Source organism: Girardinichthys multiradiatus, chromosome 6 (assembly GCF_021462225.1).
Source record: "Girardinichthys multiradiatus isolate DD_20200921_A chromosome 6, DD_fGirMul_XY1, whole genome shotgun sequence".
Lineage (NCBI taxonomy): Eukaryota > Metazoa > Chordata > Actinopteri > Cyprinodontiformes > Goodeidae > Girardinichthys > Girardinichthys multiradiatus.
In genome coordinates this window covers 35,867,229-35,889,510 of record NC_061799.1, presented here as the reverse complement: position 1 = coordinate 35,889,510, position 22,282 = coordinate 35,867,229, and the positions used below count along the sequence as shown (strand labels likewise).

Below are 22,282 nucleotides of genomic sequence, written 5' to 3'. Positions count from 1 at the left end.
AAAATCAGGAAGCAGAATTGTTTTTTGTTACTTTCCTTATTTTGCTGCAAAGTCTGGTAGAAATACAGAACATGCTGATTAGAATTTGACGTCCACTCATCATTAAAACGAATGTCACCATTCTTTTCTATGGTGGACTATAACTACATAAATCAGGAAGGATACAGGGTGAAATAAATACTGACTTTTATTGAACTGAAAATCACAAGATTTACAAATAGACTAACAGGAAACAACTAGAAGACAAACAAGAGACAAGCTGGCATAGAGAATGAAGAAAAAGAGGCCAATCTGACAAGATAATAAAAAGACCTGGAAGTTATATACATAGGGAGGAGTGATTACTGAATAGGGACCAGGTGGCTTGAACAACTAAACAGCATGACCAAACACACAAGTGGGAACTAGCAGTGACAGGTGTGACAGAAAAACAGGAAGTAAACAGAAAAAATTGCACAACAGAAACCAGATTACCAAAAGGTAGACAAAAACTCCAGCTCAATTAGAGCCCGAATCAACAAAACAAAAATAGATTTAAAAAAAAATGGAGTTGATCCATAACATGAACATAAAGTATTTCACACCATGACAGTACACCTCTCTCAAAGGGATGTCTCCGGATGAACACAAGAGTTCTAGCAGACTGTCCACATGCCACCAGTTCCATCTAGGAGTCTTGGGAGGACAACTTTGAAGTTGCCAGATCCACTGAAGAATCTCAGGAGGAGAACCCATAGGATGCTGGAACCTTCGAGGAAGATGGGGAGAATTTATTAAGGAATTGCTGGATACAATGATCCAAACTGCACCTTCAAACAGAATCTAAACTAACAAATGAAAAGAAACTTACACAACAAAACCCCAAAATGATCACGAGGACCTTAAAGTTATAAAAAATTATTGAAACCCTTAATTTCTCTCAAAAAGGTAATTGATCCTGTTTTACTAATGATATTTCCGAAATTCTGAAAAGGTGCGTATTAGGCTTCATTTGACCCAGAAATGTAACCAATAAGTTCCATCTCAAGGTTCCGATGAACAATAAATCAAAGACAAATGTTTCTTCTCAGAAGGCCTGGACTTCAAACAGCACAAACAAATCACTGGCTGACATGTTTTGGGGCTGCTTTATTGATTGTCTGTGGCTCCGAGAGCTCCCACATGGACCTTGAGCAGTGAAAAATCCAGCCGGTCTGGATTGCCGGTGAAAAGTGCAACTTCAGGCCAGAGGTTTGCTGGTTTTAGCTGTTTACATTTGTTATTTTTGTAAACTGAATCGCCTCTTCTGGTGATTCATCACAAGCAAGACCTTTGCTGCTGTAAATTTCCTTCCTCAGAAGCACAGGGAGGGTCATTGGGGATTGTTTTTGGCTACTCCCATCATTCCCTTCCACCTCTGCTCCTCTTGCAATGTGCATTGCAGAGAAAAACATCAGTGTGGTTTGTTTCCTTGTCAATAAAATCATAAAAAGTAGAAGTAAAAGAAGATTTATTAGTGTACTTCTTGATTTTATGAAGCATGTACTCAGCTTGTTTTATATACATTGACCCTATGAGTACAGATAAATAATCTTAAGTAAGTGCTGGAGTGTTTCTATCAATGCTGATTATGATGAGATGTATAACTTGAGTACACATTTTGGGAATTTTCTAATTGTCAAATCGTTTTCCCTGCAAGATATTCGCAAGAATCAAATTGACAGATAAAATGACAAAAAGCTCTAGTAGCTTAATTGTCAGTAGATGTTTTAAATGAAGGGAAAAAGTTGAAACTATGTCTTAAATTAAGCTCCAGTAAACACTGTATGAGTCAGCACAAGCTTTCTGTATACACTGGAGCTTTTTAATTATATTTTTTATTTTGGATGATTTTATGACTCAACCTGAAAAAAACGAGAGGAAAAACATTATTAGTTTGGGTATTTTTATGTTTACCACCAAATCTTATTCTGTTACGTGAAATGAGAAACTTTGTTGGCAACAGGAAAACATCCACAGTGAGCAACTACATCCTTTGCTGAAGATTTTCTATCCTAATGAGGGTCTTTCATGATGACAGGACCTAGATCCGCAGGGAAAAACTGCTTTCTGAACACAGTAAGAGGATGTGAGTAGTGGGATGAAAAGTTCAGTGGGGAAAAAATGGTCGTCTTTTCCATTTCCTGCTCCAGCTAATTCAGGATGTTTTAAAGTTGTAGTTCTATAAGTCCGACTGTGATGTAGCTTCAGTGAGTCAATCATCCTACTGACGTCAAAAGGCTCAGTGATGTTAAACCATTCATAATTAATTTTTTCAAAATGCTGTATTTCCAAGCAGTCAGACTTGTTGTGATCTTTAAAAATGGTCATGATCAGTAGCTCCAGGTTTTCTGAAGGTCTTTCAGAGCTTTTAATTAGACTTTTTGATGCTTTTTTAAACTTATTTTCCAATCAAGTTATTATATCTGACAATGACAGAATATTTTGTGCAGTGTATGAATGTTGTCTCTTTAGCAAAACATTTTAGCAAAGACCTGTCACAGGACCTGATAGACAGTGTTGGGAAATGGCATTTGCCCCCTTATAATATTTTTTCTTGCTTTTTGTCATACCTATATGTTTTCTTTTTTAATGCTTTTTTGCCACACTATAGTGGCCTTCATTTTTCTATTTTTTTCAACAGTAAGCTGACAGAAAAGAGACGAAGAGAGGGCAAAACGTAGCAAAGATCACCTGGACCGGCAGTCAAACCTGTGACAGGCTGCATTAAGGACGGAAGCCTCTGAATATGTGTTGCACGTTTTACCCCTGGCACCATCAGACTTACTTGTTTAATTTCAACAAACAAATGTTCATGTCAGACAAAAATAACCTGAATAAATAGAAAAATCTGCTTTTTTTATAATGATTTCCTTTATTAATGGGGAACAACTATACAAACCAAACCAAACCAAAACAAATGGGTGCCATGTGAAAATATAATTGCCCCCTTTCTAAATCATGAATTAAGTTTGATTACTCTGACTTTTCTGGTTCTGATTCATTAGCCAGATCTGAGATGAGTTACTGCCACACCCATGAAATCAAGAAATTACTTCAAGAGAACCTGTATGGCAACATGAAGTAGGCTAAGGGATCTCAAAAACCATCACATCATGCCTCAATCTGAGGAAGATCAGAGAAAGTCACTGACATCTATCACTTTAGAAAGAGTTACAAAGCTATTTCTTAGGCTGCGAGACTCCACAGTGAACCACAGTGAGAGCCACTATCCACAAATGGAGAAAACTTGGAACAGCAGAGAACCTTCCTCAAAGGTTAAGGCTTATCAAAATTACTCCAAGAAAGGATAGAGGACTCATCCAAGAGTTCACAAAAGAAGCCAGAACAATATCTTAGGCATTGCAGGCCTCATTTACCTCAGATAAGGTCAGTGTTCACGATTTAACAATAAGAGACAGACCGGGCAAAAATGGCCTCCGTGGGAGAGTTCAAAGGGATAAACCACTGCTGACTAAAACTAAAAACTTGTCTCACATTTCCCAAATTACATCCAGATGATCCCCAAGACTTTTGGGGAAACATTCTGTGAACTGATAAGACAAACCTGGACCTTTTTGGATAGAGTGCATCCCTTTATATCTAGTATAAAACTAACTAAAACTAACATTTTAGAAGAACATCACACTAGCAGTCAAAATGTATTTATAGATGGGGTAGGCTCTGTAGCAATAATACACGACAGGTTGATATTAGTTTATATAGTTATAACTAATTATAAACACTGCTAACTGGGTAACTTGCAGATTGTACATTATTGTATTTGATGTGATAAATCACAACTAGCTGAGGTGGAGCAGGACCAAAGTGCAACCAGGAGGACAGGAGTCGCATGATGAGTCGAAGAGTTTTAATCTAACCTAACTGAAGAACCTACAGAACAGAAACACGAGCAGGTACCCGGAGACATGGAACAGGGAGGTAACTGTATGATCCTGTGGAGATTAATGAAAAGCAGAGGGTATAAATACTAGGGTAGGGAGGAGAATGGACCAATGAACAAAGCAGGTAATCAGAGGGAATCAAGAGCAGCTGGTAGAAGATACATGGCAACTGAAGGAGAGAGGCTAATTAACTCAGATGATCAGGGTGTCCAGGGAAAAAACAAAACATCTAAGTGAACAGAAATAAGTAAAGGAAATATAAACTAACACACGCCACAAGAAAGCAAATGTAAGGTTTTCCTAATTTCTCAATCATGTCTTGATGATTCGTGATTGTTTAAAATAAGTAATAGTTCATCTATCAAGTCGTTTCCCTAACTGTCTCCTTGTAGATGTAAAGGCAAAATATCAGGTGGAGAGAATTAATAATAATATAATATTTTATTTCTGCTTTATTTATAAATCCTGGCTTGAGTCAGCAAAGGTAGAAGGTTGTGATGTTATTGTATCGCTGAAAGAAAACCAACAAACTCCAGAACTGGAAACAAAACCTCCTGTAGAACAAAACTCAAGGGGGGCAGCCTGAGAGAGAGAAAAAACGAGGTCAATTATTTTCTGTGTTGTGAAAGGAAACATCTGCAGCTGCTACAACGGACATCCTCCTATGCAGGTCACAACTCGCATCACAGTGATGCTGTTTAGCTTATATGCTTCCAATTTACTGAGTGAAATAGTGGCTGTAAAGAGCAGTAGAAGAAAGAAGGGTTAGAGCTGTTTGGGTTGACCTTTCAATTATGAGACCTATCTGTTTACCGTATTATAAACTGGATGTGTTTTTGATAGATCCTTCATGATTAATGCATTAATTGAAGATAAACTTTCCTGCCTCCGAGCTAAAATGTATCAGACCTGCTCTAGTGCCTTACAGAAGTGTTCAAACTCCTTGAGCTTTTTCACATCTTTTCACATTAAAGCCAGAGTATTTTACTGAGGTTCTATGTCATATACTAAGTAGTGTAAAATTGTGAATTAGAAAGAAATTGAGGCATGGCTTTTACGTTTTTACAAATAAAAAACTTAAAAAAGGTTTGGGGTTTATCTGGATTCAACTCCACTGAGACAATACTTTATAGAACAAGCTTTAGCTGCAATTACAGATGCAAGTATTTTATGGTATGTCTCAACAGGCTCAAGCTCAGTCAGAATGGATAGAGAGCAACTATGAACTTTTTCAAGTCTTGCCACAGGTTATCAATAAGATACTGACTTTGACTTGGTCATTCTAATACATGTATATGTTTGACTCAATTATAGCTCTAGCTGTAAGTTTAGGGTTATTGTCCTGCTGGAAGGTAAACCTCCCATCAGCTCTAAATAGATTCCCTGTTCCTGTTGAAATAAAAGCATTCCCACACCATGATGCTGCCACCAACATGTTTCACTATGTTGATGGAGTTTTCAGGGTGATGCACTTAGTTTTCCTCCAAATATGGCATATGCCCCTTTTTTCTTTACACTTAAAGGTTTTACAACCTTGTGGACATTTACTATATTTACTATAGCAGTCTTGCTTTATTATGATTGGTCTTCCAATGCATGAAAAGGTCAGACTGCACATGGATGTAAATTAAATGGAAAACCGTTTACAAAAAGGGTAAGACCATGTTGCCTCCATTCCTAGTCAATCTTTGCTCTCAATCCCTTTTCTCAAGTTGTAAAACCTTCTTTGTGGAAGATGGATTTATACCAGTAGACGTCGCTGTTTGTCTTTAATAAGATGCAAAATATAATGATAAGTCAACGTCTCATGAAGTCGCTGTGGAAGTGAACGTCCTCATTTCATGTTCTCAGCTTTAGAGTCCTGAAATGATCATATTAAAGTATAGGAAAATACTGAAATCGCAGCTCAGGTCATAGTTTCTCTACCTTTTTTAAATGTTTGCGGTATTTTTTAACTCATCTCCTGGTCCCACCTCTTGGTTCCAATTATCTCCGGGGGCTGTGCAGATCTCCAGTCGCTCATCTATGATTGGGTGAGGAGGCTGCCACTCTCAGGCTCGTCTGGGATCCTCCTGTTGGACAACGGAGTCAACAGCAGAAGTCAGAAAGTCAAATTTGTGTAACGGGGCTTCCAGACACAGATGTGGAGTTATCCGCTGTTTCTGGGTCTTATTCCAACCATCGAGAGCTGGGGAGCGTAACAAAGACTGATTAGTAGTTCTTTAGTTTCTAGTTAAAGTTTTTGTGGTTCTGAAGGAGGTTAATTGGACTTGAGGACTTGTTGGCTGATCTCTCCGGTTCTTTAGCACGCCGCTCCAGTCTGCGTACCTGAATCCGCCACCATGACCTCAGCGCATCTCTGCATCTAAAACTATCATGCTGGCTACATTAAGGGGCGACACCCCCTGCTGTGGCGACCCTCGGTGAATGCGCTTGTTCCCTTCCTGTGGAATGATCGGAGTCCAGGTGTCTGCAGCAGCGGAGAGCCGATGTGGCCGCTCGGAGGAGCCAGCCGGGAACTGACGGAGCGCATCAGACTGGGAGGCAAGAGAGAGCCTGACCACAGAGGGGACAATCTCCGGCTTCTTTTACCTGCACCCTATACGGGCCGCCCGGAGCCATGGCCTCTCAGATGGTGTGCGGGCTGATCTTTAGGCTGCTGCTGCCCATTTGTCTCGCAGCTGGTGAGTTTCCTCTTTATTTCCTCAGAAGAACTCAAAGATGATGTTTGTAGGATTAGCTGCTTGATCAGAGGGCCTTAAAAGTATGCAGAAAATATGACAAATATATCCAGGATTTATTCCTGGGCTTTCAATAAGGATATAACGTAGCATGTGTGATTCATTTATATTGGACTTTTTGAAAAGCTTCTTAAGGGTGAACTGAAGTGAAAAATATGCGTTTAAACTTATATTACACTATGCTGAGTTCAAACCTGTTGAGGCTTTCCCTCAACCCCATGGCATGATGCTGCCACCACTATGTTATGTTTCAACATCTATCTATCTATCTATCTATCTATCTATCTATCTATCTATCTATCTATCTATCTATCTATCTATCTATCTATCTATCTATCTATCTATCTATCCTTTGCTACCTGCTTTTCTAACAAGTTTGTGCTCCAACTCACTAGCTTCAATCCTTCCTTAGTACAACCGGCTCATCTTCTAAAATCAATCAGTCATTTACACTTGAAATATACATTTTGTTTGGCTCATGACTTCCCAGTTTGCAACATTTCTTAAACGTCCTGAACCTTTAGAAGTTCTTTAGTCTTCTCTCTCTATTTGTTTTCTGAGCAGCTGGACTTTTTGTAATGTTCAATAGTAGATCTGTAGGCTCTTTGTTGTTTAAAAGACACAACATTTTTGATCGGTAATTGTACTGGGCCACAGAAAATATATCCCGGGGCACGTGTCCCAGTAAAATGGGTAAATTATAAAATCTAATAAAACTGCTGTTAAAGTAATGTGGCAACATATTTTATCATTTTCTAACATGGTTCACTGTGATGGTTATTTTTTGTTACCTCTTCTCTGACCCTTCAGTCTGTGCTGTATATATTCTCCGCTCTCATCCACCTCTCACTATCGCTCTTTGCTCTCAAATCTTCCTACCCTCCCTGAGTGTTTTACCACTGAACATTTCTGAAACGACAACAAAAATACTTTTCATAGGACTAAACAAAAAGGAAATAGGTCAGTGATACATAAAGCTGATTACAGCAATCTGTCCAGTAAACCTAAGGAACACAAAAACAAGACTCCCACTCTGAAACAGGTTATTTTTAACTTCCAGATATGTTATGGTTATTTTAGCACCTACGTCAGTGACTTGTTTTAAATTTTCTGTATCGTTTAATTTGTTCATTGTGTTTTTAATAATAATGCTTGGTTTTTGTGAAGCAATTTTATTTTTTACATGGGTTTTACAGTCTCTCTGCCCGTAAAATGAAAAGTCAAAACTGTAACTCCACCATTTGACCTACAAAAAATTTTATTTTTGTTACAAAAAAATGGTCTATTAATGAAAATTAGGGTAAGTTTCTGCTGTTGAGAAATTTCAAGAACAGCACAGTACCAGTATTAATAAAAATATCAATTATAATGTAACCAGTTATGCATGATGTCCATTTTAGTTGACAGATGATTATTTACAGTTTCCTCCCAACATAAAGTCAGTATTTGAAAAAGTGTGCATGATTATTTTAGTCCTTGGTTGTTCACTGATCTTGACAATTATTTTTTTACCCTATTTAAGGGCTTATAGAATAACCTGCAAGATATTCGCGATATGTTTTTGTGATCTTACACTTGTTTGCCAGTAGGTGGCGGTGTATGGAGTAGGGCTGAAGCAATGAATCAGATTAATCGATTATTGAAATAATTGTCCACTTATTTAGTAATCGAATAATCATTAACAGAAGTATACAGACTCTAAAACTTGCCAGTTGCTCAAAGAACCCACTTAGAGCATTAATTAGGCCAAATGTTTACATTTTGCATTTAAGATGAAAACTTGTCTTTGCCTGTAAATATGCTGTATCCTCAAGTGGAATAGTTTTAGCTTAATCTGGTTCAAATCCTGTAAAAAATCTACTATTAAGCACTTTTTGCTATCTGATTATTAATCGATTTTTCAAATAAATAGTCGACAGATTAATCGATTAGTTGCAGCCCTAGTATGGAGTGACACACTAGAGTCCATTGGTTTGGCTTATATGCAAATATTTCAGCATCCACACACAGGAAATTGCCTGAATAGGTGTCCACTGTACCGAGGACTGTGCATGAAAGAGTTTTAAAATATCACTAGTTTGCACAATAATTTAGTATCTCTATGGTATGAATTCTCACTCTGTGAAACATCACCGCGGGTTAGTTTATACGTGTGCAATGAGATTTTAAGAGCAGCAGAGGAGTGGTTTTCGAGTTTGACCTCAGGATGCTGGAAGTACATCTCTCATCATCGCTCCCAGCAAAAACAGACTGCACGGCCATAAAAACCAGCGGCTCTCGCATGCAGACTGCTGAGCTGAGCAGAGCAGAGCAGAGCAGAGCAAAGTGCTCACTTACCAGCATCGTCCTTCACCTGGATCTGTCTTCAGACCAGATTCAATGAAAGAAACACCACATGTATCTGGGCATAGATTGCCACAGAATGGATTTAAAGGCTAAAATCATCCTGCCTTGTTTTATTACAATAGTTTTTGTTGTGCAAAAGGAATTACAGCTGTCAGATGTTGCACAAGTAACTAAATTATTCTGCTTTTCTCAATGGCTTTGTAATTGTTGTTGTTTGTCTCAGTGGTTTTGTTGGTTAGCTTTGTGTTGCTGTTTTCAGTAGTTAAGCAGCTGACAATGTTTGTTATTAATTAGCATTTACAGCACACTGACAGTGTTTTCACTGCTGTTTCACATTTCCCTTAATTTACTGTCCAGGAGTCTGCTCACCCATTATCTAATAAGATCGTTACTGTCGAAGCTGCTGTGTTATTTGAAACTTTCTGCCTGATTCACTGCTTCGCTATGCAGATGTGGACGATGATTCATCCTGGTTGCTTTTTGTTTTCTTGGACTTGTAGTAGGATTTAAAGTATATACAGACATTGAAATGATTGTTCGTAGAGATGTGCAAAAAAACCCTGCAAGGTTTAAGGGTGGAGAGAGAGAGGAAGAGGGATCTTTGACCATTTGTCTTTGCACAATCTCTCTAGATCATCCAGAATCATGTGTCTTCCTAATACTCTCTTGACTTTAGCTCATCCAGGGATCAGTCCTCACATTATATTTTTTATTATCATGTGAACCAGAATCAAGCTTGGACAGGTTTTCCTTTGCAGATCTGCTGATTGGACATAGCGCCATGGTTGTACCGGGAAGGTTTTTGGACTGTGAGCTGTAAAATGGCGATGAGAGTCTATTGGAGTGGTCAGTGGCTAAAAGAGGTGGGCCTCTTGTGTTATATCATGTTTATATCCCAGGGAAACAAAAAGTCATGGATCTTTGGCTTTCACTTCAAACAAAGTTTTTCAACTTTGATTAATGCAGTTAATATACAATGATACATTTTCTGTTTTGCACTGTTTATTCAGTCCATTTGGTTTAATGTGTCTTTTTGTGGGTTGCATGGCGGTGCAGTTGGTAGCACTGCTGCCTTGCAGTGAGAAGGTCGTGGGTTCAACTCCTGGCCTTAGGTCTTTCTGCATGGAGTTTATATCTTCTCCACGTACATGTGTGGGTTCTCTCCAGGTACTCTGGCTTCCTCCAACAGTCCTAAACATGACTGTTAAGTTAATTGGTCCCTCTAAATTGCCTTTAGGTGTGAATGGGTGTGTGTCCTGTGTGTCTCTGTGTTGCCCTGTGATGGACTGGCGGCCTGTCTGGGGGGGTACCCCGCCTCTCGCCTGTAGACCGCTGGAGATAGGCACCAGCCCCCAAGCTACCCTGAACAGAAGAAGTGGGTATAGAAGATGTATGGATGGATGTTTTTGTGGTTTATTACTCTCATGATGTAACTTTTGTCAATCTTGCTGATTGGTGCAATCAGTGCAATCAGTTTTCTATAAAGTACTATATTAATAAAGTTAATATTGCCATACTAATAAGAAATTTGCTGAAACTCTGATTATGTTATAAAGTAACGTATTAATTAAAAATGCTTTACTGGATTTATTTGAAATGATTAAGGATTACACCAATTGAGCCAGTAATTATTTTTTTGACATTATTATTATAGTTACTTTAATTTTTGTTCACTGAGTGCTATTAGTTATGCTACTCCAATAAAAAATATAGATGTATTTTAAAGAATATTTCACATCCTTTCCCCAGATGCCAACAAATGTGTCTGCCTCTGTCGGTATGGTAGCTTCCTGGAGATGCAGATGCACATTCCCCAACTTAAATGCAGTTTACTTACAGCTGTAATCCTGTGGTAGGCCACAAGTGAAAAGAGATTAGCACCAAACTGCCACTGAGGTTCCAGTGGTGTGTCGGTGCACCACCACGGGGGTACTTTTAAAGCTAACAGCATGCTTTCTATAGATAAGACCCACTCAGTGGAACCGTAATGCATCGCTTGACAGGCTGACGGGCCCTTTATTTCCAAAAGCAATTGTGAGTCCATGCGTTGTCTCCATTAATTCGTGGAAAGTCGTTTTAACAGTATGAATTAATAATGCGGTTGTGAAGGAGAGAAGAATTGCCTTCCCCTTTTATCGTAAACATACCTTTAATATTTTATGTTTGTGCCAATGAGCACTTGTCATGCTCTGCAGCTGTACACGGTCACTGACAGGAGGATGGAAATGTCTGATGGAAAGCAGGGAAAGTGTTCAAAATTGTTAAGGCAGAGTTTCTTTTATCAGCAATGTTGGATTAGGATTCTTGTTAGATGTCTCGTCTCAGTGCTACATAGACAGACAGAAAAACTCCAGCAGCTGTTATGTGGCTTCAGACACCTACCTTACCCTCTCTGTATATGTTCATGTGTCCAATGTACGTTGCAAACTGTTGCTTTTCATCTGCTAGTGACAGAGCTGTCTGCTGACGTTACAGTGGGTGTTTCGTGTTGACCATCTGACAGCACCTCTATTGAAACGCACACAACTGCTGTCCTGTTGTGTACACAATCCCCTCAGCCAACACACACTCTGTCTCACAATTACAGTTTTGCTGATCAAACAGGCTGCTGTTTATGTGTTTACCGGCAGAGTTTGGGAGTACGGACGTAATTATGACCATCCACTTTCCCAAACGTCTTGTCTGAGGCCAAACCTGACTTGTACGTGCAGGCGAAAATTCTACACAGCGGATAAAAAGAATGGTAAAACTAATGATAAAACCCGTCAGCGTGCTGTGTCTGTGCTTGGCCAACTTGTAAATCAGAGACAAAGTTGTATTCATGAGACAAAGGGAATGCTTTAGAGGAAGGAGAACATGCTAACTTCATGTAGAAGGAACCCAGGCAGGGATTCGAACACAGGATCTTCTTGTTGTAAGGCAACAGTGCTAACAACGACCCCTCGTGCAGCCCGTGAAATGTTTTGGGGTTATTTAAAAATAAAAGTTACCTGCAGATTTAATCAGCCCAGTTTCAGTATTTATTTGTGGATTTTTCTGTAAACTTTTGGTATTTTTACTTTTTTGCAAATACACTATATTGCCAAAAGTATTCTCCCACCCATCCAGATAATTAAAATCAGGTATTCCAATCACTTCCATGGCCACAGGTGAATAAAATGAAGCACCTAGGGAGGCAGACTGTTTCTACAAACATTTGTGGAAGAACGGGTCACTCTCAGGAGCTCAGTAAATTCCAGCATGGTGCTGTGATAGGATGCAACTTGTGCAACAAATCCAGTCGTGAAATTTCCTCGCTCCTAAATATTCCACCATCAACTGTCAGTGGTAATACAAGAAAGGGAAAGGTATTGGGAACAACTGCGACTCAGTCTCAAAGTGGTAGGCCACGTAAAACGGATGGATTTTCGGCACTTTCTGCGTAGCCAAGCATTACAAACCTCTAAACGTCATGTGGCCTTCAGATTAGCTCAAGAACAGTGCATAGAGAATTCATGGAATGGGTTTCCATGGTCGACCAGCTGCATCCAAGTGCGATGCAAAGCGTCGGATGCAGTGGTGTAAAGCGCACCACCATTAGACTCGACTCTAGAGCAGTGGAGGCGCATTCTCTAGAGTGACAAATAACTCTTCTCCATCTGGCAATCTGATGGACAATTCTGGTTTTGGCGGTTGCCAGGAGAACGGTACTTGTCAGACTGTATTGTGCCAAATGGTTAGGTTGTTTTTCAGGAGCTGGGGTTGGCTCCTTAGTTCCGAGTCCTGACCTAAATCTTACTGAAAACCTTTTGGGATGAATTAGAGCCAGGTCTTATCGTCCAACATCAGTCTATGACCTTACAAATGTGCTTCTGAAGGAATGGTCAAAAATTCCCATAGAAACACTCCTAAACTTTGTGGACAGCCTTCATAGAAGACCTGAACCTGTTTATACCTGCAAAGGGTGAACCAACGTCATATTGAAGCCTATGGATTAAGAATGGGATGCCATTTCAGTTCATATGTGAGTCAAGGCAAGCAAATACTTTTGGCAATATAGTGTATGTTTATAATAATTACTTAGTTTAATTGCATTTTCTTCATTTCCTGCTGTTATTAAATTTGTTTTACCATTTACTTATTTTATCCCAAATATACCCTAAAATAAAATGTACCCTACTTTTATTTTATGTATGATTAAAGTCTGACAGAAAAGTTTTTTTTTTAACTGATCACTTTTGCAAATCTTTTCTTTTTACCCCTTAGCAAATCTGCATCTTTATTGAGCTTCAAATATGAGGCGTTTCCTTTCTCCCTAAGGTTTTATGTTTCTTTTACTGAATCTTTAGTCGCTTAGTCATTGCATAAAAGCAATTCTAGTTTTGGATTGGAGCGAATACTTTAAACTTAACTTAAGCCAGTGTCAGGTTTAATGCGCTGATGACAACATTTGGTGTGGAATGCTCTTTATTACTCTTAAATTCCTGCGTTATCTCCCAGTACTCGGTTTGGGCCGGCACCGGATCACCTCATCTTCCACCCTTATGTTTTTAATTTTTATGTATGTAGGCTTCACCTCTAACAACAGTTGATCCTGACTGTAAACGCAAATCTGCTTTATTTCTTCAGGTTTTTGTTTCGGTAATAATACCTTTACCTCAACAGGACAAAAGCCTGATACAAAATTGAATGGAGATTTTTGCTGTAATCTGATGTCTGAAAAAAGCAGCACTTTATTTTCATTCTCGGCGTAAAAATCCTCAGATGGTGAGTCATACAGCAAATGGCAAAATGGTCAGGAAGGCTGTGGTCAAGTGTCTGCAGGCTTGCTGCAGGAGCAAAGGCTTTAAATACTGTCTTATCAGTAAAAACAAACAGTATGGATGCAAACATCTTTAGATTTGTAACTGTAAGCAGATGGGTAGTGATGACATTAGTTGCAAAAGTTGTTAGGTTTAATGACACATTTATTAAAAATGTAGTGGGTGGAGGACAGAAGGGTTATAGACAACGAAAAAAGTGACTCATTCCCTCCTCCAGCATTCCAGCTAGAAAATCTCAACTTCTTGACTCTAAAAAAGAAACAAAAAAAAATTTGATAAACACTAATAATTAAGGGGTTTCCCTGTTTGGCATATCAAGTGTTCTTGCGCAACTGAAACTAATCGCAGATGTTTGCGACTTGCAAAACTTTGCAGCCCCTCTGCCATTTATCAAACTTTTGTTAGTTTTCCGTCTGCCTATATCTGAGCATGGAGAAAAGCAGGAGGTGCACTTACTTCAGCACCAAGGGAATAGCCGGAGCCAAGTCAAATGTCAATGAATAGGTCCATTGACTGTGCAAAGATAAATAAAAGCACCATTTTCTGCAGTTAAGTGTAATTTTTCAGTAGTTCAGCTGCTGAATTCTGTGACATAGACGATAACTCGTCCGGCCGACACGATTGTAAACTCTGAGCTTGTTGATGTAACGGCAAAGACGGATTTTAGGTGGTCAGACTGAGTGTCCACATGTTACACAAGAGTCACTGTGTGTTCCCCTCCTCTCCTCCTGACCTAAAAATCTTCAAAGACTTGTCACTGTTTATACCATATTTTCTGCTTACTTTGAGGTTTAACCTGTAATTGAAACCATGATTTCTAACCAGTGCACTGCTTGAGTCATTCAGGTAAAAAAAAAAAAGGCTGTAGATGTGGTCGATATGTAGATGGTGTGGTACATTTTACAAGTGTTAATTGACACTCAATGAGCATAAGATGTGAGCTGTTTAACTGGTAAAAAGCTGCAGTCAGCACAGATGGTAGCTGTACTCAGGAAATGAGTTGGATTGGGGATCAATACATCAATTAATGCTTTTTAGAAGTAATGTTTGCACTTAAGTGTTTTAACTTTCATCACAGCCTAAAAGACCTTCTTTATGTCCCTGGATCGGTCTGTTTGTACAGTATAGTGTGCAGGAACAGTGCCAAAATGCAACATTTACTTTTATGCCTGATTTGTTTGATTGTTATTTTTTATTTTTGAAGTTAGTGCACCTTGGTGACACTGTGTACTGTCTCAGAAAATGTTCAGGCCCCCAGGCAGATATTGGCATGATGACTGGTGAATAAAAACCAATACCACAGTCCCACTGTTGCATCTACCTTTCATTTGAATGCCTTTAAAAGACACAATGCCACAGGAAAACAATGTTTTGGCATTGCCTTACTACACGTTTGACACTGTAAGGGGAACTTATGGGAATTAACCAGAACTGTCAGGAATAAATGGAATTTAAATTAAATTGGAATTTAAATAGGCTGCACGGTGGCGCAGTTGGTAGCACTGTTGCCTTGCACCTGGGTTCGATTCCCGGCCTGGGGTCTTTCATGCATGGAGTTTGCATGTTCTCCCCGTGCATGCGTGGGTTCTCACCGGGTACTCCGGCTTCCTCCCACAGTCCAAAGACATGCATGTTAGATTAATTAGTAACTCTAAATTGACCTTAGGTGTATGAATGAGTGTGTGCATGGTTGTTTGTGTGTTGCCCTGCGATGGACTGGCGACCTGTCCAGGGTGTACCCCGTCTCTTGCCCATAGACTACTGGAGATGGGCACCAGCTCCCCCGCAACCCACTGTGGAATAAGCGGTAGAAAATGACTGACTGACTGACTGACTGGAATTTAAATATTGATGCTTAGCCCTTTACAGGGATTTAAATACAGTTGAGCAAAATATATACATTTGTTTTAATCCTGACAAAAATAACTGCATTTTATACAAGTACACTTGAGTATACCTTTTTCTAAGTCACATGCTCATGGCAAACTGTTTACTGCAGGGGTATTGATGGTGTGTTCTTTTTATACTGGAAAGATGGATTTTCCAAGTTCCCAGCTTGAAATACAACAAGAATATCCGCTAAAGTCCGAATTCTGACCTGAAATGTCAGAGCTTGCAGAGTCATAGCACGTTTAGTATTCAATATGGCTGCTGTGCATATAGAATGTAGTGAAGAATGCAGTTTGAAACTAATTATTAGCTTTTCTGACATTTTGTATCTTATTACACCAGGGGCGTTCAAAGTGTGAGCATGTTCTTTTGTGTACAAATGCTTAAAAGTGAGAGAGATATATTTAATTGCATATAGTGATCTGTCCTGACTTGCCACCAGAATTCCCTCAACTCTTATGATACTTCACTTTAAGTTACAAGCTCCACTATAAACAAAGGATGCTATGTTTTATTTAAACAATTAAAGTGGTCAGATTTGTTGTTTGAAATGAAATGTTGAAGTTTGCCTTATTTAAAAAGAGGACACATTTTTTAGCTCGATTGAAAAAAAAAAAAAGAACAAATATTAGTCAGTTCTTAATAATAACAGGATTTGTGATGACTCTGAGTCTTTGAAAATACTTTATTTAGCAAAATTTAATTAATTAATGAAAAGCTGATTTCAAACAGTCATGACTGACTGACTGACAAATTTGAGTGCTTTTGAGTAAAAGTCTCTTGCATTTGTTATAACTTGGAGCTGGATGAATAAACATAATTTCCTGCAGAGAGAATGACCTCCATCTGTCTTGTTTATTTACCTGATGTGCAGCTTCAAGTAGTCAGCAAATGTTTAAATCTGCTTATTTTCTTTATGCAGTCATCTTAGCATGTTTCCCTGGGGCAGCACCATGCAAACTTCCCTGTATCATCTCCTTGGCCAATGAATATTTAGGTTTTTATCACAGATTTCCATTTTCATCCCGTCATCCCAAGCATATGACTGCTTCTTTTTAGCCCACTTCAACTGTACATTTTTCTGTGTAAGTTATAAAAACTAAGTCCCATGTCTTTCAATCAATTTCTTACGGACGATTGACTTCTGTTTCTACCTATTTAACTTAATTTATTTTCTTTTGTTGTGCATTTTTATTTTCCAAGCACATTTCTTTCAGTTTTGTATCATAACACTTTGATGCTTCCTTTTTACAACCTTCCCATTTTGTTTGCACTCTAAATTTAAGACGCAGCTTAATTGGCTTAACCAGCATCTTCTGCCACCCTCGGTTTTAATTTACTTTAGTGAATGATTTTATAATCCTTTCCATCCTAATGGCTCCTTGTTTTCTGTTCAACTTCCAGGTGCAGTGTACATTAAAATCTGCAAGCACTTTCTTTAACTGCAGGCCTATTTGCATAATTGCAAAGTGGTTATTTAAGATTTGCAAATTGCAGGGTGATTTCATATTTTACCCCCACAGACTGAACTGACAAAGATGACGTGTCTACTTACATTGATATCACTGCTTTCCTTTTTATTTTAACCACTTTTTTACAAAGCCCGAATGTTTAGCAGTTAATTTTTTCTGCTGCATAGTTTATTATTTTCTTTCTATATTTGCCTTTCAAATCTACACAACAGCTAGTAATAAAAAAAAAAACTAAACTGAATGGCCAAAACCTATTAGAAACTTTACTTGGCAACTGAAATGTTATCTTTTGTAGTTTATCTTAAATGATAATTTTGAATTTGCAGCACAATGTACCACATTTTGAGAGTCAGAAAGCCAATAGATCAATAATTAGTTGTAGAAATAATCATTTTGTTTTTTAAATAGGCTATAAAAGACCAGGTATTCATACATTTCTTAAGGAAATTTGCACCACTACAAGATCATTGGTTCAAATGTTTTTGCTTTGTAAAATCTCCCCATCTTTGTGTCTTTTTCAGGGTACTCCTGCTTTCAAAAGGACGTTTTTAGCATTAATTGGTGGTTATAAGGTCCTCTAGGAGTGTGTTTGATTTTTTGTTTTTGCCCATTCACTGCTTTGACTATGGGCAGAAACTTGTGCAATCAGAAACTGAATTTGAATTGCTCAGTCTGAATCTGTATTTGTGTAATTTGAAATTAAATCCATTGGTTTTAAAAATAATTTTACCAAACTGAAAATGAATTAATGGTTTGAAACTGAATTCATTTGCTTGAAAATGTGTTCCGTTGTACAGGTCCTTCTCAAAATATTAGCATATTGTGATAAAGTTCATTATTTTCCATAATGTCATGATGAAAATTTAACATTCATATATTTTAGATTCATTGCACACTACCTGAAATATTTCAGGTCTTTTATTGTCTTAATACGGATGATTTTGGCATACAGCTCATGAAAACCCAAAATTCCTATCTCACAAAATTAGCATATTTCATCCGACCAATAAAAGAAAAGTGTTTTTAATACAAAAAACGTCAACCTTCAAATAATCATGTACAGTTATGCACTCAATACTTGGTCGGGAATCCTTTGGCAGAAATTACTGCTTCAATGCGGCGTGGCATGGAGGCAATCAGCCTGTGGCACTGCTGAGGTCTTATGGAGGCCCAGGATGCTTCGATAGCGGCCTTTAGCTCATCCAGAGTGTTGGGTCTTGAGTCTCTCAACGTTCTCTTCACAATATCCCACAGATTCTCTATGGTGTTCAGGTCAGGAGAGTTGGCAGGCCAATTGAGCACAGTGATACCATGGTCAGTAAACCATTTACCAGTGGTTTTGGCACTGTGAGCAGGTGCATAGTATTGCTGAAAAATGAAATCTTCATCTCCATAAAGCTTTTCAGCAGATGGAAGCATGAAGTGCTCCAAAATCTCCTGATAGCTAGCTGCATTGACCCTGCCCTTAATAAAACACAGTGGACCAACACCAGCAGCTGATACGGCACCCCAGACCATCACTGACTGTGGGTACTTGACACTGGACTTCTGGCATTTTGGCATTTCCTTCTCCTCAGTCTTCCTCCAGACTCTGACACCTTGATTTCCGAATGACATGCAGAATTTGCTTTCATCCGAAAAAAGTACTTTGGACCACTGAGCAACAGTCCAGTGCTGCTTCTCTGTAGCCCAGGTCAGGCGCTTCTGCCACTGTTTCTGGTTCAAAAGTGGTTTGACCTGGGGAATGCGGCACCTGTAGCCCATTTCCTGCACACGCCTGTGCACGGTGGCTCTGGATGTTTCTACTCCAGACTCAGTCCACTGCTTCCGCTGGTCCCCCAAGGTCTGGAATCGGCCCTTCTCCACAATCTTCCTCAGGGTCCGGTCACCTCTTCTGGTTGTGCAGCGTTTTCTGCCACACTTTTTCCTTCCCACAGACTTCCCACTGAGGTGCCTTGATACAGCACTCTGGGAACAGCCTATTCGTTCAGAAATTTCTTTCTGTGTCTTACCCTCTTGCTTGAGGGTGTCAATAGTGGCCTTCTGGACAGCAGTCAGGTTGGCAGTCTTACCCATGATTGGGGTTTTGAGTGATGAACCAGGCTGGGAGTTTTAAAGGCCTCAGGAATCTTTTGCAGGTGTTTAGAGTTAACTCGTTGATTCAGATGATTAGGTTCATAGCTCGTTCAGAGACCCTTTTAATGATATGCTAATTTTGTGAGATAGGAATTTTGGGTTTTCATGAGCTGTATGCCAAAATCATCCGTATTAAGACAATAAAAGACCTGAAATATTTCAGTTAGTGTGCAATGAATCTAAAATATATGAATGTTAAATTTTCATCATGACATTATGGAAAATAATAAACTTCATCACAATATGCTAATATTTTGAGAAGGACCTGTATTAAAAATTCAGTTTGACTAATTTCACTTTCAGCTCTAAAACTCATTTTCAGTTCCAAAGTTCAGTATTTTGAGTCCCACATCCCGAAAAGCCAGATTAATCAAACACAGATTCATCGCTTTATGTCTCACATCAGGTTAAACATCCTTTTTGGTATTTGAGCTGGAGCTGTGCAGCATACCTGAGCTTGGCAGATGTCATTCACAGAGTCAAATGACCGTCTATAAGAACCGTCATTTAAACAAATGATGGTCAAACAGTAACACTTATGCTACCTGTCGCTATTAGCTAATGCAGGGTTGCATTAACCTTGGAAGTCGGAACTAGGATGTCAGAGTTTACGTCATCAATGAGTTGTAGCGTTCCTGCTTGTTTTCGTTTGTATTGAAGCAGCTGTAACAGCAGTCTTACAACAATAACACTGTTTTACGTGGTATTTCGTGTATATAAACAGTGTTGAAACATCTCGTCTTATAAAAACTAAAAAGTAGTATGTGTACGACACATTAAATGTTGCATAAATACTAAAGATCTGCTAAAATGAGCCACAGTTAGAACGTTTTACTACTATTGATGCGAGTAGCAACCATCTTGAATGCGGAAGTCGGGTATGGTCGTGTTGCCCCGACTTTCCAACTTGTAATTCTGACTTTAACTGGCGTTCCAGTTGAAATTTCCTTCTTGGAGGCCGGAAATTCCGACTTCCGAGTACAAATGGAACGCAGCATAAGCATGCCGTATTAGCAAAGTGTGCCGCAGGTGTTACGTCGGTCTACGTTTTCCCTGCCCTAACCTTAGAATAACTTCTGTTGCCTAGCAACCATAATAGCGTGAAACCCAGAGCTGTGAAGCTGAACAAATGAAGGTTAATACCGCTGTCTCCATGTAAATAACTACATGGTTTTTATGTAGGCTACCCCTTTATATATTCTTATGGAACCCGCCAAGTGTCAGCGAGTAAAATAAACAAAAAATCAAAGCCGTTGGGAATTCGTTTTGCAATCCATGCACGCAGATTACTCTGTGACATCTGTCGAGAGTTTGCACGCATGGCCCACATCTGCGAGGTAAGTTCAGTAGATCTGTTGTCGTATATAAACTTAAAACACTGCCATGTTTTAATCAGCACACTTCACATCCTTCACATACACCGGACCCATACTTCAAATCTGGGGAAAAGAAGGACGCATTTGAGCCTTTGAAGTTGGATAGCCTTCGTCGCCTCACTATGACGTAATCGGCCTACAAATGTGACCTTCAAAGCATGCAGCCCCTGAACTTGGGCACAGCATTAATGAATGACATCCGTGAATCAGTAAATCTGTGTTTAATTTAAGTGTGGCTTCAAGTACCCGGGTACGGTGGCCCAGAGGTGTCAAGTCAAATACAAAAGCCTCAACACAAATACAAGAGCCACAACGGAAGTCACGCAACCTGCAACAGAAGTAACAGTGCCTGTTGAATGAACAACAAGAAGCTTTGCTTGTTAACAGCAGACAAATCTTGCCCGTTTGATAAGTGAAACGCTTTTTTTTGATGATCAGTCACACTGATTGGAAGTATGAGTCTACAATGAGCTTTGACTTTGTTACAACTGCGGTCAAGTAAGCCGACAGTCAGAAATACGCGGTCTCGTCAGCCGATGCTTGCTCCCTCTTAAAAATTACCTTCTCGCATACAAGATGCATTACGGTAATGGTCAGAAAGGACCCGATTCTGGCGATGGTTGAGAAAATAAGAGGAAAACAGGAAAGTAACCCTCAGAACATTTATATTAATGACATTTTTACAACTTTCACATAAATGTTTTATGTAAAAAAAAAAACAATTTTATAATTTTATTGTACATTTTGGGAGAAATAACGGGTCAAAGTATCTACTAATGCTCAACCAGTATATGCTTTTGTTGCTTTTAATTGTGGTTATAGTATAGATGACCCTTTACTATAATCTCAAGAGATTGTGTTGTCACTTCTCATGGTTTTGGAGAAATAAAATTCTGAAAGTGGGACAAAAGCATATACTGGTTGAGCATTAGTAGATACTTTGAACTGTTATTTCTCCAAAGATGTACAGTAAAATTATTAAATATTTGTTTTTTTAGATAAAACATTTATGTGAAAGTTGTAATAATGTCACTAATATAAATGTTCTGAAGGTTGCTTTTCTGTTTTCCTCTTATTTTCTCAACCGTTGCCAGGATCGGCATCCTTTCTGCTCCATTACCGTAATGCACCTTGTATGCGCGAAGCTAATCTTTAAGAGAGAGCTGGTGTCGGCTGGCGTGACCGCGTATTTCTGACTGTCGGCTCACTTGACCGCAGTGCAGTAACATATCTATAGGTTAACGCCATCTGTTCTCGGTTTTTGAAACAGAAAATCCAGTTTCCCTAATCTTATGCTTAAGATTTACAAAGTTTCATTCATCCCACTTTCTGCTTACACCTAGTCATTGTTGGTAAAATGGCAGAGTACACAGTGTATAACAAGAAAATAAGGACAATAAATAATACTGCTGTTGAATGACTTCCGTTGTGGTTTTATATTTCCGTTGTGGCTCTTGTATTTGTGTTGCAGCTTTTGTATTTGACCTGACACCTCTGGGCCACCGTACCCGGGTGTACCACAAAAAATTAAATTTTGGAACTGAAATTGAATTATAGAACTGAAAGTGAAAGTAGTCAAACTGAATTTTCAATACA

General features: G+C 38.9%; 1 protein-coding gene and 1 long non-coding RNA gene across 4 annotated transcripts in view; one reads left to right on the top strand and one right to left on the bottom strand.

Annotated features, from left to right (window-relative positions):
• Positions 1–169: 169 nt before the first annotated feature.
• On the bottom strand, positions 170–5,975 carry LOC124870044. The gene is made up of 2 exons (XR_007038709.1): positions 5,850–5,975; positions 170–748 (listed from the first exon to the last, which is right to left on the bottom strand). It is a non-coding gene; the product is annotated as an uncharacterized LOC124870044 (long non-coding RNA).
• Positions 5,976–6,045: 70 nt separating this feature from the next.
• The window catches only part of LOC124870041 (piezo-type mechanosensitive ion channel component 2), a 147,850-nt gene continuing 131,613 nt past the window's right edge, over positions 6,046–22,282 (top strand). For all 3 annotated transcript variants that reach the window (XM_047368463.1, XM_047368462.1, XM_047368461.1), the window contains exon 1: positions 6,046–6,607. In XM_047368463.1, the coding sequence (XP_047224419.1) occupies positions 6,544–6,607 (64 nt within the window). In that variant the 5' untranslated portion in view covers positions 6,046–6,543. The remainder of the gene's footprint in view (positions 6,608–22,282) is intronic.